This window comes from Heterocephalus glaber, unplaced genomic scaffold (assembly GCF_053883595.1).
Source record: "Heterocephalus glaber isolate CG9 unplaced genomic scaffold, H.glaber_assembly_v1.0 deba00001463, whole genome shotgun sequence".
Lineage (NCBI taxonomy): Eukaryota > Metazoa > Chordata > Mammalia > Rodentia > Bathyergidae > Heterocephalus > Heterocephalus glaber.
The window spans coordinates 17,841,114-17,855,929 of record NW_028258310.1 but is presented as its reverse complement, the minus strand read 5'-3'; the positions used below and the strand labels follow the sequence as shown (position 1 = coordinate 17,855,929).

Here is a 14,816-nt window from a genome sequence, read left to right as displayed (position 1 = left end):
AGTCTCACTCTCATTCTAGTTCCTCACTCCACTCCCATCTGGATCCCCTTTTCTTTCCCCCTGGTGCTGCACATTGAACCCAGGGCCACATGCATGCTAAATACAGGCTTTACCACTGAGCTACACCCCAGTCTTCTGGATCTTCCTCTTACCTTCCCCCATCACCTTTCCGTTAGAACACACATGACCAGATCCCCCTTCCTTAAAATGCAACTGAGATAAATTTTTCATTTATTTTTTCCAAGCACTTCCTAAGTTATATATTTAATTTGGAATACAGGAGACAATAATTATATTCTAGTGGTTGCCAGCTAACTGAACAAATAGCCATTTTTATTGTCAGTCTCAGGTGGGCAGGATTTTGTTCCTTGTTATCTATGGTCTCCTCCAATTTTTTGTGGTTTTGTTGTTGTTGCTGCTGTTTGTGGGGTGGCTACATGTTAAGGCTGGCCTTCTGCCTAGATGCAGCCCCAGTGAGGGGTTTCCACTAAGTTGTTTCTTAGTGTTAAGCATGCATTTGACACTCTCCATTTGTTTGTTTGTTTTCCATTAAGTTTATTGGTACATTTTAGGTATAAAATAGTTACATTCATCATTGGGATCTTGCACCATTACATGAGTATCTTGGTTCTTATTTTTTTCCCCATTCCCCTGCCCTCCCTTCACCCCCTCCACCTTTCTCTATTTGCAAAGACTTTGTTTCCATTTTTTTCCTTTTCTCATATTTTTTCTTTTCCCTTTCCCCTACCCCTCCCACTTCTCCTGCTCCTATAGACCTTTTCTTCCTATTACACAATATCAATTATACATTTTAAAAATTACAATATCATGATCTAGGAGACATTACCACAGATTTTACAGAATTTAAAAGGATATAGAAAGTATATTACAAAAATCTTTTTTGAAATAAATTTGACAACTTCTGAGAAGTACCTTGGAAGACAAATTAATGATACTAACTCTGGAGGAAATATAAAATTTGAATAGCACCTATTAAAGTATATTCCTAGCTTGAAAACCTACCTATATGACAACAGCAGGCTCATATACATTTTAACTGAAAAATTATATCAAACAATTAAAGCAGAAAAAAGAAGGAACACTTCTCCCCTCATTTTAGGAAATCAACATTGTGACACTCTCCATTTGCATTCTTGCCTGCATCCTTTTGGGATGAAGAGGAGCAGATACACCAAAGGCTGGCTGGAGCTGGAAGTACCAGCTCTGCCCAAAGAGTATACTAATACACTCACACATGTGTGTAAGCCTTGCAGCCCGGACTTCATCACTGCAGAGCTTTCATCAGCTAAATGACTTTGGCCAGAGCCCAGCAGGTCCTCAAGGGTCTGCTCCCTCCTAACTACGATGTAATTTGTGGTCATACAGAGTAACAATAAATCTGTTCTCTGCCTGTCTCTCCTGCCCCATAAGAGGGACAGTCACGGGTGGCTGTACTCCACTGATGGCTCCCATAGTCCTTTGATTAAGGCTTGTACCTGGTAAATTGAAAGGCACATGTCATAAGCCTGGGGTCAATGTGGAGCTGATAGGCCACAGCAGGTGGACTTATGGATCAGCTGGAATCCCAGAGGCATTAAAAGCTTTTATTGTTAACTTTATTTACAATTTACCTATATTTTAAGCAATGGTTGTTCCACAGTTCTTTTCCAATCTGCTGTTTATTAAAGGATGAGAATAAAGGAAATATGTGATGTGATAAAACCATAAGCCATCAGCCTTAGCAGGCTCTGGGGGATTTACACAAATTGCTCTAATAAATGAAACCATTAACTAAGTGAAATCAGGCATTAAACATAATGGAAATTTATGAGCTCTGCTTTTTGTTGCTGTTTTCTTTTTATTGGCTGTCTGGAAGATGATTAGCTATGTGTGTTTTGGGAGATGGAGAAGACCAAGGCCAATGGATTGTATGTCATCATTTGCACAACCAGCCCCTGAAGATTTTAAGAAAGCAGATGATTTTCTGGATGGATCAGTGGCACAAACTGAGAGGAACATCAGTGCTATTGGAACATCCATGTTAAGGCTGACATACTTGGCTAGCTGTGGCCTCTGGAAGAGGCCCTGATTGCAGAAACATGAACAGTAACAGGATGAAGAGTGTACACTCTTGTACAGGAATACAGCAGCCACTCTTCAGTGTAGGGCAGCAGGAAACTACGGCACAGTCCCGGCTGTGCAACAGTTGGCTCTGGGAACATGGGTTACCCCCTCCTTCTAAGATTTCTTTGCTACTTTAGTAACCCCACCCTACCTACTGCACAGAGTTATATGGAGGGAGAAATTAGTATGATTGTGACCTGATATATGGCGCATAGAAATAACTGATAATGCTGAACTAGTTGAAGCCTGGTATGATCTAGGTCAGCTGTAATCAAATGGTTAATTTAAAATAATTTTTCAATTGGTTTGAAAATAGAGATTTCCCCCCCTTTTTTCTTTTTGTGGTGCCAGGGATGGAATCCAGGGACTCATGCATGCTTAGATAAGCACTTGACTACTGTGCTATACCTTCAGCCCTGAAAATAGAGCTTTTCATTCCCTCTCATATTTGGCAGAAATTAGCTAATCCCCTTCTCCCATTATTTAAGCTACAAATATAGCAAAGGAGGTGAAAGAGGTAAAGGCAAACTGTGGTTATATTGAGAGAATTCAGATCATGGTTTCATACTCAGTTCCTAGCTTATCAACAGTTACTGAAGAAATATTTGTGAAACTTGCTATTTCTAACTGACATTTATGCTCACCTTGGCTCTGTTGACTAAACTGGAAGGAAATACTTATGGTTCTAAGAATCAAGGGAAGGCAAACACTGATGTTTACTTTTTGGCTTTGTCTTTAACTCCTGTCACTGCTTATGCAGTGTAGGCTACCCACAAAGGAGGACATTTTATAGTGTATAAAGCCAGTGAGGTTAGATGTGTAGTAGGTATTTATAAAGGTGATAATTGAATGCGCCTTCAAACCCACCATATACAAATAGGATTTAGCTTTGGTTCCAAATAGGTTCCAAGTCCTCGCTGCCTATCTCTGAATAACATCACCCAAAAGCCTTAATTGTTCCTTACAGAAATTAGTTAACTTTCAATTTTGTTAATTCAAATATGAATGTTAACTGTTAAGGGTAAAATAAATAAAATAGAATGTATTAATTTCAACCAGCAAATGGCAGGGATGAGGAGGGAGGATGAGTAAAGTACTTAACCAAAAGTATCCAGAAAATAGGGCCAGGGATGTAGCTCAGTGGCACCATGCCTGCCTGGCAAGCACAAGGTCCTGAGTTTGATTCTTGGTTCCAAAACAAACAAACCAAAAAAGTCCAGAAAATAAAAGAAAAAAAAGAATTAAAAATTTTCAGAATTTACTTAAAATTAGGTGGCTGAAATGAACTCTAATATATTTCTAATTACAGTAAATATAAATGGGCTAAATTTCCTAGCTATTGGATGTTTTAAAAAATCCATCTATACTCTGATTATTAAGAGATGTATTAAAACATAAGGATACAAAGAGATTAAAAGCATTGAAAGTATAAATAAAAAGTAAAAATGAACTAGGTGCAGTGGTTGCACCTGAAATCCCAGATGCTTAGAGGGTCAGGCAGCAGGATTTTTTCAGTCCACAAATCAATCAATCAATCAATCAATCAATCTCTCCCTCTTTCCCTCCCTCCCTGTTCCTCTCCCTCCTGCTGCCTCTCTCCCCCTCTCCCTCATTCCCATTCATTTAGCAGTATTAGAGATTGAACACAAGGCTTTCACAATGAGCTACATCCCAGCCCTTTATGTTTTTTATTTTGAAACAGGGGCCTGCAAAGTTGCCCAGGCTAGCCTTGAATGTATAGTCTGCCTGTGTCAGCCTCCTAGGGTTCTGGGATTACAGGTGTATGTCACTATGCTCAGCACGAGCCCATGAATTTGAGGCCAGTTGGGAACATAGTAAGATCCTGTCTCAAGAAGCCAAACAAAATAAAAACAGATAAATGATAACAAAAAATTAAAAATTGGTAGGGCTATATTAGTATAAGATAAAATAGGCCTAAGGCAAAAATGAGTAAAGGTAAAAAGAATTATGATAAGTGGATAAAATCCAAAAGAGAGACAAATTCCAAGCTTACATATATCTAATGACATAGCCTCAGAATATAAAGGCAAGAATCGACAAGCCCACAATAATGGTAGGAGATTTTAATACATTTCTGTCATAAATGGTAGAGTAAACCAATCATGGCGAACCTTTTAGAGACAAGTGCCTACACTATAACGCAAAACCCACTTAGCTATCACAAATGCCAACACTGCAATTAAACCTGAATACTGAGGTTTTAGGTTAGAAAAAACAACTCATACATTAACGTCTTTTGTCTTAAAAGAAAAACTACATGTGCCACAGGTTTGCCACACCAAAGTAAACAGATACTATATTAATTAGGACACAGAGGATTGAAATACAAAGCTAGCAAGCTTAATTCATTTCTCTCTCTCTCTCTCTCTCTCTCTCTCTCTCTCTCTTTCTTTTCTTTCTTTCTTTCCATCTTTTTTGGTACCGGGGATGGAACTCGGGACCTTGCACTTGCGAGGCAGGCGGCAGAACCATTGAGCTAAATCCCTGGCCCTGCTTAATTTATTTGAGAGAATCTGTACCCATCAATGAAGTGAATATCATCCTTCTGGAACATCAATCAGAATTACATAAGACAAGAACTACTGCCACAGACAAATTAGTTTCTTTTAACTGGGCTTTATATAGAAATCACTCCTGCCCATCCAGTATGTGATGGTGCCCTTCCACTTTTGCCTTTTAATGTCTCCTAAAACTACCCCATCTCTTCATCTTCACCACCACTGCCAGAGAACAAACCCAAGGGGCCCCCTCACCTGGGCTGCTCCAGCACCGCTCCCTGTGGTCACTTCCAACCCTGCTGCTCATGACCCTCCGGGAGTCTGAAGATTCCTCCCCAGCTGCAGTGCTTTGACAGGGCCAGTGGTCTTCTGCTGCCTTCAGACTCCTGCCATGACCTATGCGGCTTTCCTCTTCTGCGGTCTGCCTAAGGGAGACGCCTTTTCTCTTATTGGCTTCTTCTTATCTGCCCGGCCCCCACACCCACCCAGGCCTCATCCCCACTTTGTTCTGCTGCCAGCACTTCTTTCCCCTTTCCTCTTCTTTTCTCCTTTCCTACTACCATGGCCTGGCTAAGTCATACTCACTGTTCAGAATTTGGGCTCAGAGAGTTCCTCCTCCAGAAAGCCATCTCTGGATACATCCCACATTCCCCAGGCTCCCTCCGCACCTTGCACACGCTAGTTCTGATGGCTTGCTTCCTATGGGGACCCCCTGCAGCATGTCCTTTGCTTCATGGCAGCACTGGGTGTCACTGTCATCTATATTCCCTGCCTGAACCCTTCCCTGGCTTCCCAGTTCTCTGCAGTGGAGGCCAAAGCCTCTGGGAGGTCCAGCCCTTAGCTCCCCCTGCCTCATCTCTTGCCATACCCCCCTGCCAGCTAGCTTTCCATCTCTGAAATCACTGCACTCTCTGCCACTCGCCCCACTCTTCCCTCTGACTGGAGCAGTAGCCCTTTTCTCCTTTTGTCTGCTCCACTTACCTAGTGAACTAATTTTCTGCTAATCTTAATTCAGTTAATTGCTCAAGAAAGTCTTAACTGACTTCCTTAACTGGGTCAGGTGCCTCCAGGGCTGGTAGGACCATTAACATTTCTCCAGAGCTCTTGCATCTGTTTTTAATTACACAGTCATTCCTGTGATTATTTAATTAATGGCTCTCTTCATGACTAGGCTGTCAGTTCCATGATCATAGAAACCAATCTGTCTTGCTCACCGTGGTATCCCAGTGCCTGGCAAAATGCCTGGCACCTAATGGGCACTTGATAAATATTTGTTAAGTGAATGAATGAATATAATTTAACTATGCTTCTTGATGATCTCCTTCATTAGTCTTCATTAGGCTCCTTCAGGGCCTCACAGACACTGTGCCTTTTTCTTCTGCATCCAGTACTAGGTAAACACTTGCACATAATTGGTATCCTGTGCATGCTTGTTGATTGGATAGCAAGCTGGTCCCTTCTCAGGAGGCTCTAGCAGAGCTGTGTTATCAGGAGAACCATTTAGAAGGCAGTGTCCTGTAGGCGGTGATGGAAATGGTAAGCCAATGCCTGTGTATTTAAATTGGATTCAGACTCCTGACTGTTGGTTAACAGTAGGCCTAATACCTGTTCCCATGCATAACAAGTACTTGCTTACTTCTTCAAAGAAACTACTATCGGAATTAAGGGTCTCAGAAGGAAAAGGATCAGACCCTTTAGCCTGAAGTCTAACCTCCATATCTGACCAAGAGTAAGATTTGTAGCACCTGGAAAAACGATTCCAGTTTTGGTTATTTCAGCCCAGAAGTGCTGTCAGGCTGACAGGGACCCTCTGGAGAAGGAAAGTTTGCCTGACTAGAGAAGGCAGTGCATTCTCTGTCCCTGTTCCCCCGCTGCTCTTCCCTTGGTGATCTGGATAGGGGCTGAGGTAATCAGCATGCTCCTCCAAGCCAGCTCTGCTCTGTGAGCTGCAGTTCACTTTCCTAAATGGGCAGCAAGACAGTGGTCTTGACTATGGGATGGACTCAATAGTGACATGCAAGAGATAGCTCCTACAGGTTCACAAAAGCCAATTTATACGTAGTCAGGAAATTTTTTGCTGGATGTTAAACCATTAGTTTAGCTTGAAATCAGTTCTGGTGAAAGTATTTATACCACAGAAATTGGCAAGTACTGTAAATCGGGCTTTTGCTTTCTCTCTTCCTTTTTTCTCCCTCTGACTGCTATGTTACCAGCATACAACTAGACTTGGGTTTAAATCCTGACGGGGCACTCATTAGTACATTACTCATTCTCAGCCTGTTTCCTCATTGCACAGCGGGGCTCCATAAATGTAGCCACTGCAGAGCCTCTGTAAGTATTAAATGACAATGCACACAAAGTACTAAGCCCAGAGCATGCAAGTTTGCAAGCATTCAGGAGATGTTGTTAGTTTTGTCAATCATCTGTGCTACTGATTTAGAACTCGACTTAGTCCTGTTTTTAGCAATATTTGAAAAATACCATTTTCTAAGTGATAAGTTACTTTTTTTCATCATCATGTATATGCAATGATGCACTCTTCTCATTTGCTTTGTTGCAGAACACGACACATTAGTGATGTGTTCTCAGTGTATTCCACAGGTCTGCACATTTTCCTGCCTAGGATGACAGATAACCTCGGGTTGAATAGTCTTCCTGTCCTGTTCTTCAGGAACTTTCTTTTTTTTTTTGGTATCGGATATCGAACTCGGGACCTTGCGCTTGCGAGGCAGGCACCGGAACCACTGAGCTAAATCCCCGGCCCCTCTTTAGGAACTTTCTAACGCTAAAGAATCCCTAAGTCACTGAGCATAAATTCCTCCCAGACTTTCAGAATCAAATATTTGAGTAAGATTGAGATGTCATGCTTTAGATGTCAATAGCCATTAGCATGCTGTTAGAATGCTACAGGCGTCCTGGAAATTCAAAGAGGAAGGGAAAGGAAAGGAAAAGTCCTGAAATCCCTATTACACAATTCTGAACTCCAAAATGCTCTGAAAACTAAAAATTCTTTCATAACTCAGCTATGGCAAATCCTGACCCAAACTGACCCAAGACTATTTCAAGTCTTTATTTAGCTCATTTTGTATTAATATTTATATACTCTGATGCAGAATCACTAATGCCTGTATCCTAGGCTACTGTCCCAGACCCCACTGGTGTTGCTCCATAATATATGAGCCACACTACCTTTCTACAATCTCCAGAATTGTTGGTTCTGAAACCTATCCAGCCCAAGGTTTTCAAATACAAGATTAGGGACTGCCAGTAGAAATCAGTTTCTGCCTTTAAGAAGGCTACAGTCTAGCCATACTCGACTCATCAAGCTGTGCTTCAGACAGGAGAGGGCCTAGACGCTTGGGCCAAGCATAGCTGGCAGGAAGTGGGGGCTGTCACTCTGTCCAGGTGGACCAGCCCAATCCCCACCTTAGCTCTCAGACTCTGTAATGAAGAGCAGAGAAAAATAAGCAGACTCACACACACATCCCCAAGGATGGCCTCCAATATCCTTTCTTTCTTCCCACAATTTGTGATCTTTTATCCTCAGCAGTCTGGCATATCCATTCCCAAAACACATCCCTGCTGTAAGTGCAGGGATAAAGGTCAAGAATTCTTTTAAGTGCTTATAGAAAACAGTGCCCACTCTGAGAAGGAAAACAGAGTGCACCCTGGCACACCAGCGTGTTCTGCTGGCTTTGGTTCTGCTTGAACGCACTGGTCCAGCGGCCCTGAGCCGTCCTGGAGACCTGTGCACATCTTAACAGAAATCTCTTGCCAACAGACTGATGCACTAAAGCCCAGGGCTAAAAGCCAGATGCAAAGTGATTCTACAGGGACCCATCAGCCCTCACACCCCTTCCTTTAACCTTCTCTTACTGATGTGCCTCCAAAAATCCTTTTAATCTCTTGTGCAAGTTACAGTCTCCAGAAGCAGCCCAGCAAGGACATTCCTTTTTCAAAGTCAGCCGACTTGCAGCTTCTAGGAAGATGATCTCTTTCCTGGATCTATTTTTTTTCTTCCTTCCTGACCTAGAAAATTTAGCTTCTCCAAATTCAGTTTTTTCAAAGAACATTTGTTAGGCAGGCGGCAGAACCATGGAGCTAAATCCCCGGCCAAAAGTACATTTATTATCTGTTTGGCAATGCTCAGGGCTTGCCCCACCGTATATTACTCAATAGCCTGCTCTGGATATCCCATAAATAATAAAATAGCAACAGTTTCTTGAACCTATACTATATTCCAGGCCCTAAGCACATTGTAGTCATCATTTTAATTAATCTTTGAAGAAATTCTGTTAGGAAGGCATTGATTATTTTTGTGTTGGCTGGAAGATAAATGACTAGAGTAATACTTTCTATGCGATCACACGCCACAGCCTGTTTCAATGTTGGAGAGTGTAAGTAACAGAAAAGGGAGATGTCCTGAGTAGAATTCATCATTGCTTTATAACCGCCCCCCCCCCAATTTTACAACTGAAGACACTGAGGCTCAGAGAGTTTAAGTCATTTGCTGAGGTAATGTAGCAGAATAAGTGTTAGAGCTGAGATCTGGAAGTAGGGTTTTCTGACTCAAATCCCTGATTTTAATCACTGCATCAATGTGGACAAGAAGGAATGAATGCCACTGGAGCTGAGTGAACTTTTATCTTCTCTTTTCTCTTTGCCCTATCAGCAGCGTGTGTCACTTGTATAGCCCCCTTGACAGTGTGTGGAAGGAGGTGTTGCTTCACTCAAGTGGAGTCTATGTGACCACATCCCCCGACAGCCTGTCCCCTTCTACAGCAGTGCTCTGCTGTTGTCATTCTGATGCCCCCATTATGGCTTAGTTCTAAACTGTCCCCAAAGTATCATGTGTGTGGAAGGTGATTAGATCATGGAGGTGCTATCTATACTCATCAGTGGATTTATGTATTGATGAGTTCATACCCAAATGTGTTATTAGGAGGTTGGGCTTGGCTGGAAGAGGTGGGTCAGTGAGGGCATGACTTAGAATGGTATATTCTTGACCCTGGCTCCTTCCTTCTCTCTCTGCTTCCAGCTGCCATAGTTTGAGCATTGTTTCCTTCACCACACCCCTCGGTCACCCTCTTTCTGCTGCCAACCATGGACTGAAAATACTGAAACTGTAAGCCAAAATAAACCTTTCTAAGTTGTGTGTGTCAGGTATTGTGTCCAGTGATGGGAAAATGACTAAGACAACTCCTCAAGGTGACACAGCATCATGTGAGAGCCCCTTGATTCTTGTCAGGGAAGTCATTTGCCCTTGCTGATAAGGGCCAAGTGAGGCCAGAAACCACTGGAAAAAGGTCCCACTGAAACTGATTTCCTCTGAAATGCCCACAAAATGAAGTTCTCACAAGCTGAGAATTAGAGACCTGGATTTTGGTCTCTGCTATGACATTAACTTTTTATATGACTACCAATTGACTCAAACTTTCTGACCCCCAGTTGTCTCATCTGTAAAAGGAAGCTGTGAAGAGTGTGGATCTCAGGGTAGGGATGTGGGTAGCATGCATGAGGCCCTGGGTATCATTCACAGCACCTCTAAAAAAAGAAAAACAAAACAATACCAGGCTTGCCATGGGACCAAGAGGAAAGAATAGAACAAGGCCTAGGAAGGACCTTGCATATAATGGGTTCCAGAAAATGCCAGGTATTATTATTGTTAATTAGAGCCTATGTCTTAGGTTGATCATTTGAATTTTTAAGGCATCTGGGTTTTCACAGAGCATTTAATGACCAAGCAGGCTGTTTAGGTGGGTGTTGTATAGACATGACCTAAGTACTTTATACTCACTTTGCATTTGCTACTCCTCTTCCTATGGGCTACACAGATACCCCTTCTTCTCTAGCCAGGACAACTGTGACACAGACAGGCTGAACAGCTTATCAAAATAAATCTGTGGCTTAGCCAGAAATGAAACTCTTAGTCCTTAGACATCCCTCTGTTGGGCGGCCTCATTTCCAAGGGCCTCAGCTTACTCAAAACACTAAAAAAATAAAAAGGACAAAACTCACATTTTTGCCAGACAGGTGACACCCAAGCAGCTCTGGAAGGATGGTTAGCAATTGGCTTTGTATTTAAGATGCTTGGATACAAAGGAGGAATGTAAACACTTCGGGGCTCATTTTACATGTCAGAGTCTATTCTGGATCTTGGAAGGGGGCAATGGGTGCCCAGCTGTGCCCTGAGAGCTATATCTTGGGGAGCTGTCCAAAGGCACGCAAGAAGCAGGCAGCAGAGCAGGGCACGGGATTTGCAAAGGACCCACTGGGTGTCACAGCCAAAGGACAGGAAGAAAATAGTCATTTGCCTCAACACCAGCCTTGAGGACCCAGTTTTTTTTACAGGGTCTGTATTAGGACAACATAAAACTTGTTCTCCTTTGCATTCTTTCTTTCTAAGGACTTTGGCTATTTTTAGAGATTCCATGTGCTTGCCAACTCTCCTTGGTCCCACACCGATAGTCCAAAAGCAACCATTCTCCTATTTGCACCATTTGCCCTATCTCAGTGCCATGGATGGCTCTCATGGTCCTGTGACCATGTCACTGCTTTCCACACACAGGTTCCCACACAGCCCTAGCTGTTGGTAGGAACCAGATGGGTTTTATGGGAGATAGAACAACACAACCGTGGGCCCTGGGGAATGACTAGTGTTGAATGGGAGATGAAAGTGCTTGGAAGTGAGTTGAAATCATTGCTAACCTAAGAGATGTTTGCCCCTGTATCTCGTGTCTTCAGGAAGGTATGCAGCGCAGCCAAAATGCCATGTCTCAGAAAAAGGTAGGCGCAGATAACCAGGACGGTGCCTTTATCTTCAGGAGAGGTCATTCACAGGAGAAGCTTCAGCCCTGGCAGGGAGCTCAAAGCGTAGTTTGCTCTATCTCTTCAGCTTGTCAGATTTTCTCTCCTCCTTTGCTTTTTTTCTCTCTGACCTTTCACAGCCATTCATCTCCTTCAGTGTCCACTGCCCCGCTCATTTTTCCATATCAAAGAGCCACTATGTTGGGTGCGGCTGTTTGAAAAATGGAGAAACTTAAGGGCATTGGCCTCTGAAAGCAGATTAGGCAACAAGAAGGAAGGAGAAATGTCAGAGTGACTTTGTCTTTCTCTCTGTTATCTTTTTGCTCATAATTCCTCTCTGCAACAATCTACATTCCTTGGCTCCTTCTTGCCTCTGTCAGGTTCAAGGGGTTCTTCTGGAATTTGATAAATCTGAAGCTCTAGAAAGGCCCACGGGCTGCAGCAGACAGAAGGCAGAATATCTCCTGGTGTTCTCATGATACTGTATTCTTGAACGCTATGGTGTAACCTTCCTATACATCTGTTCTTACAGAAAATAAGTAGAAAAATGGATGTTGATTTTAAAAAATTCTCTTCCACCAGGTGTGGTGGTGCATGCCTGTAATCCCAGCTCTTGGGAGGCTGAGGCAGGAGGATCACTGAGTTTGAGGCCAGCTTGAGCTAAATAGTGAATTCAAGACTAGCCTGAACTACATAGCAAGAGCCTATCTCAAAATAAATAAATAAATAAATAAATAAATAAATATTATCTTTCATGGAGTAAGTCATTAGGCTGTGATATTTAACACTATGTAGGAAGTCTGATGGATTTGATTTGCAAATCTCCTTATTAATGCCTAGAATCTCCAGCCAGGGCATCTGGTTCCCTGAGCCTAATTCTGTTGGGCCTGCCTTATGCAAGGGGGCTCACCTGCCTGCCCTTTAGATGAACTCAGAAGGAGGAAGCTTAGAAACCTCCTCCCCTTAGAAAGTCTCTTTAGAAATAACAATTAATCAACTATTGTTTTACAGATGTTCTAACAGCAGGATGTTCCGCTTCTGTACCTTTTGCTTGCTTTACTAGTTCTATCCCATAGGGGGGCCTAGAAACTGCTGGCCTCAAAGGTGTATAAAACATGTTTGTCTCCCCGCAACCGGGGCTCGAGTCTGATGCTCGGCTTGGGTCCTGGCCGGTAATAAACTCCTGTGTGGATTTAATATCGGTCTCTGGTTGGTTCTCTCTCGCTGGGTCTAACAATATTGGATTTTTGAAAAATGTCGTGTAAAAAGATTACTTATTAGGATTGCAGAGGGAAGCGACTGGCATCCCCATCTCACCCTAGTTCCAGCCCTATCTCTGAGGTTTACTAACTGAGGCCCTTGACTGCAGTGAAGGTTGTCAGACTTTGTACTCATCGACATCCCCATCAGCTGCGACCAAGCCCACCGTCACCATAAGTCCTACTTTTTGAAAAAGCCCCCTCCTTCCTTGTTGGGTCCCTCCTGCCATTATAAAATACAGAGCCAGAGAGACCTCTTAAAACCTGTATCATATGGGTCACTCTCTGATTCAAAACCTTCCATGGTTTTCATTTCCATAAAGCAAAATGCAGCTCCTTACTGTGGCCTGTAAGCCCCGGTGTGGTCCGGCCTTACCTCCATCCCTCTCTCTGTACCTGCCTTCCAGCTATCTCAGGTACTCTTGGGTCACTGAGCGTACGGTGTCCTTCTCCACACCACTGCTTTCTTACAGACTGTTCTCTTGTCAGCAGTGCCCTTCCCCATCAGTGCAGCTGGCTGGCACCTACTCACTTTGCAGATGGTGGCTGAACGCCACCTCCTCAGAGCCCTTCCCTGGCCTCCCCACCTAAGCTCTCTCCACCTCCCCCATTCTCTCCTGTCCTTCCTGTTCTTTTCTCTCCCAGCACTTCCCGCCACTTGTAATTCATTATGCACCCACCCCTGTGAGTCCTGTTTGAGGCGTTTCTGCTTCCTTAGGAGCTCCCAGAGGACAGACAGAGCCATGCCCTTCACCTCCTCCTCCCAGCCCTCATGCCAGGGCTGGCACTGAGGAGTGGCTCAAATATTTGTGAAGTGAGTGAGAGAGATGAGAGAGGGAGAAGAGAAGAAAAAGGAAGAAGGAGGCCACGAGTAAGAGTGTCTACAAGAATTTTTGAGATTGCAAATTCTTGACCTAAAGATTGTTCCACACAAGGGACTTTTGTGTGGCATTCTCCTCCCTGATGGAATGAACTTTGCTCTTCTAAAGCGAGTATTTTTCCCTCTAGATTATTTTTATACAAAAAAGTGAAGCAAATATAGAAATAATTATCGATTCCCACTCAACTCCCTGTTCCCTATCACCAACATCCTCCTGAGAACCTGCTGCAGAATTCCTGGGAACCACAGGAAATAAATCCACTAACCACTTAAAATGCTCTTATAAAAATAGACCAGACTTGACCTTCTTCCTGTGGAAGGGCCTCTTTCCTCAGGGCAAACATTACAAAGAAATTTTATCTGCTTTTAGCCTCCCTCTTCTGTCATTCTCCCCTCAGGATTTATCTGGATGGACTCAGATTCCTGTCCTGAAATTGTCCCCCCACATTGGCTGGGTCCAATTGCTCATTTATTATTTCTGTGCCATTGTTTTTATACAAAAATGAGAAGATGGATAGAAATAAAGGCTGGGAGGCTACTGGGCTATTGCAGCACACACTGACGTTCCAGGGGCTGTTCTGTCCTGACCAGGGCTTATCACTGCTCCCCAGACTTCACCCTTCGTCACTTTCATCACTATCCTGTCACCAAATTCCTTACCATTAACTTTCACTTAAATTTCTGACAGGCACTTTTACTTAAACTTAATTTCCTTATTTAATGGAAGCTTGAACCCTCTAGCATATTTGCAAAAATTTCCCACAATAGAAGGCAGTCATAAAGGTAAGTTCTGTGAAAGGACAGCAGCGACACTGACCTCTCCTCAGAGGCTGCCTCCAGCCTTCTGAGCTTTCTTGGTTGCAAAGAGGGCACAGCTGTTCTTCTGAGGTAGTAGAAAACAATTGTCCTGAGCCAGAGCTTTCTCCTTGAATGACCCAAATGATTTAAGGAGACATAAAAGGCAGCTTCCTTTCTCTGGGCACTGTTATTGAAAGAAAGTTCTTAGTGCCATTCCAACTTCCTCCTGTACCACAGGGTACCTGCACTGCACTTGGGAAATGGGGCTGGTGTTTAGGAGCTGTTGTTTTAGTATTCTGTCAGTTCAACAAGTAAGCAGGAAGTGCTAGTCCATTTAGAAGCCCTTGACTTAAGGGAGTGATAGAAAAATGAGAAAATACAGATAAATAACAATAAAAGGATTAAAAAAATTGCATACGATCACTTGGT

At 43.1% G+C, this 14,816-nt stretch overlaps 1 protein-coding gene and 1 non-coding gene across 13 annotated transcripts in view; both read right to left on the bottom strand.

Annotated features, from left to right (window-relative positions):
- Positions 1-14,816, bottom strand: part of Fgf1 (fibroblast growth factor 1) — an 88,213-nt gene that overhangs the window by 18,436 nt on the left and 54,961 nt on the right. The window contains exon 1 of one of the 12 annotated variants that reach the window (XM_087180471.1): positions 4,899-5,107. The exons of 9 other annotated variants lie outside the window; for them this stretch is intronic. In XM_087180471.1, coding sequence (XP_087036597.1) covers positions 4,899-4,950 — 52 coding nt within the window. In that variant the 5' untranslated portion in view covers positions 4,951-5,107. Of the gene's footprint in view, positions 1-4,898; positions 5,108-14,816 lie in introns of those variants that run through there. 2 more of the 12 variants (XM_021266141.2, XM_087180475.1) reach the window with 2 other exon arrangements.
- LOC147826687 (small nucleolar RNA SNORA36 family) lies at positions 8,960-9,084 on the bottom strand. Its single transcript, XR_015438878.1, has one exon. It is a non-coding gene; the product is annotated as a small nucleolar RNA SNORA36 family (small nucleolar RNA).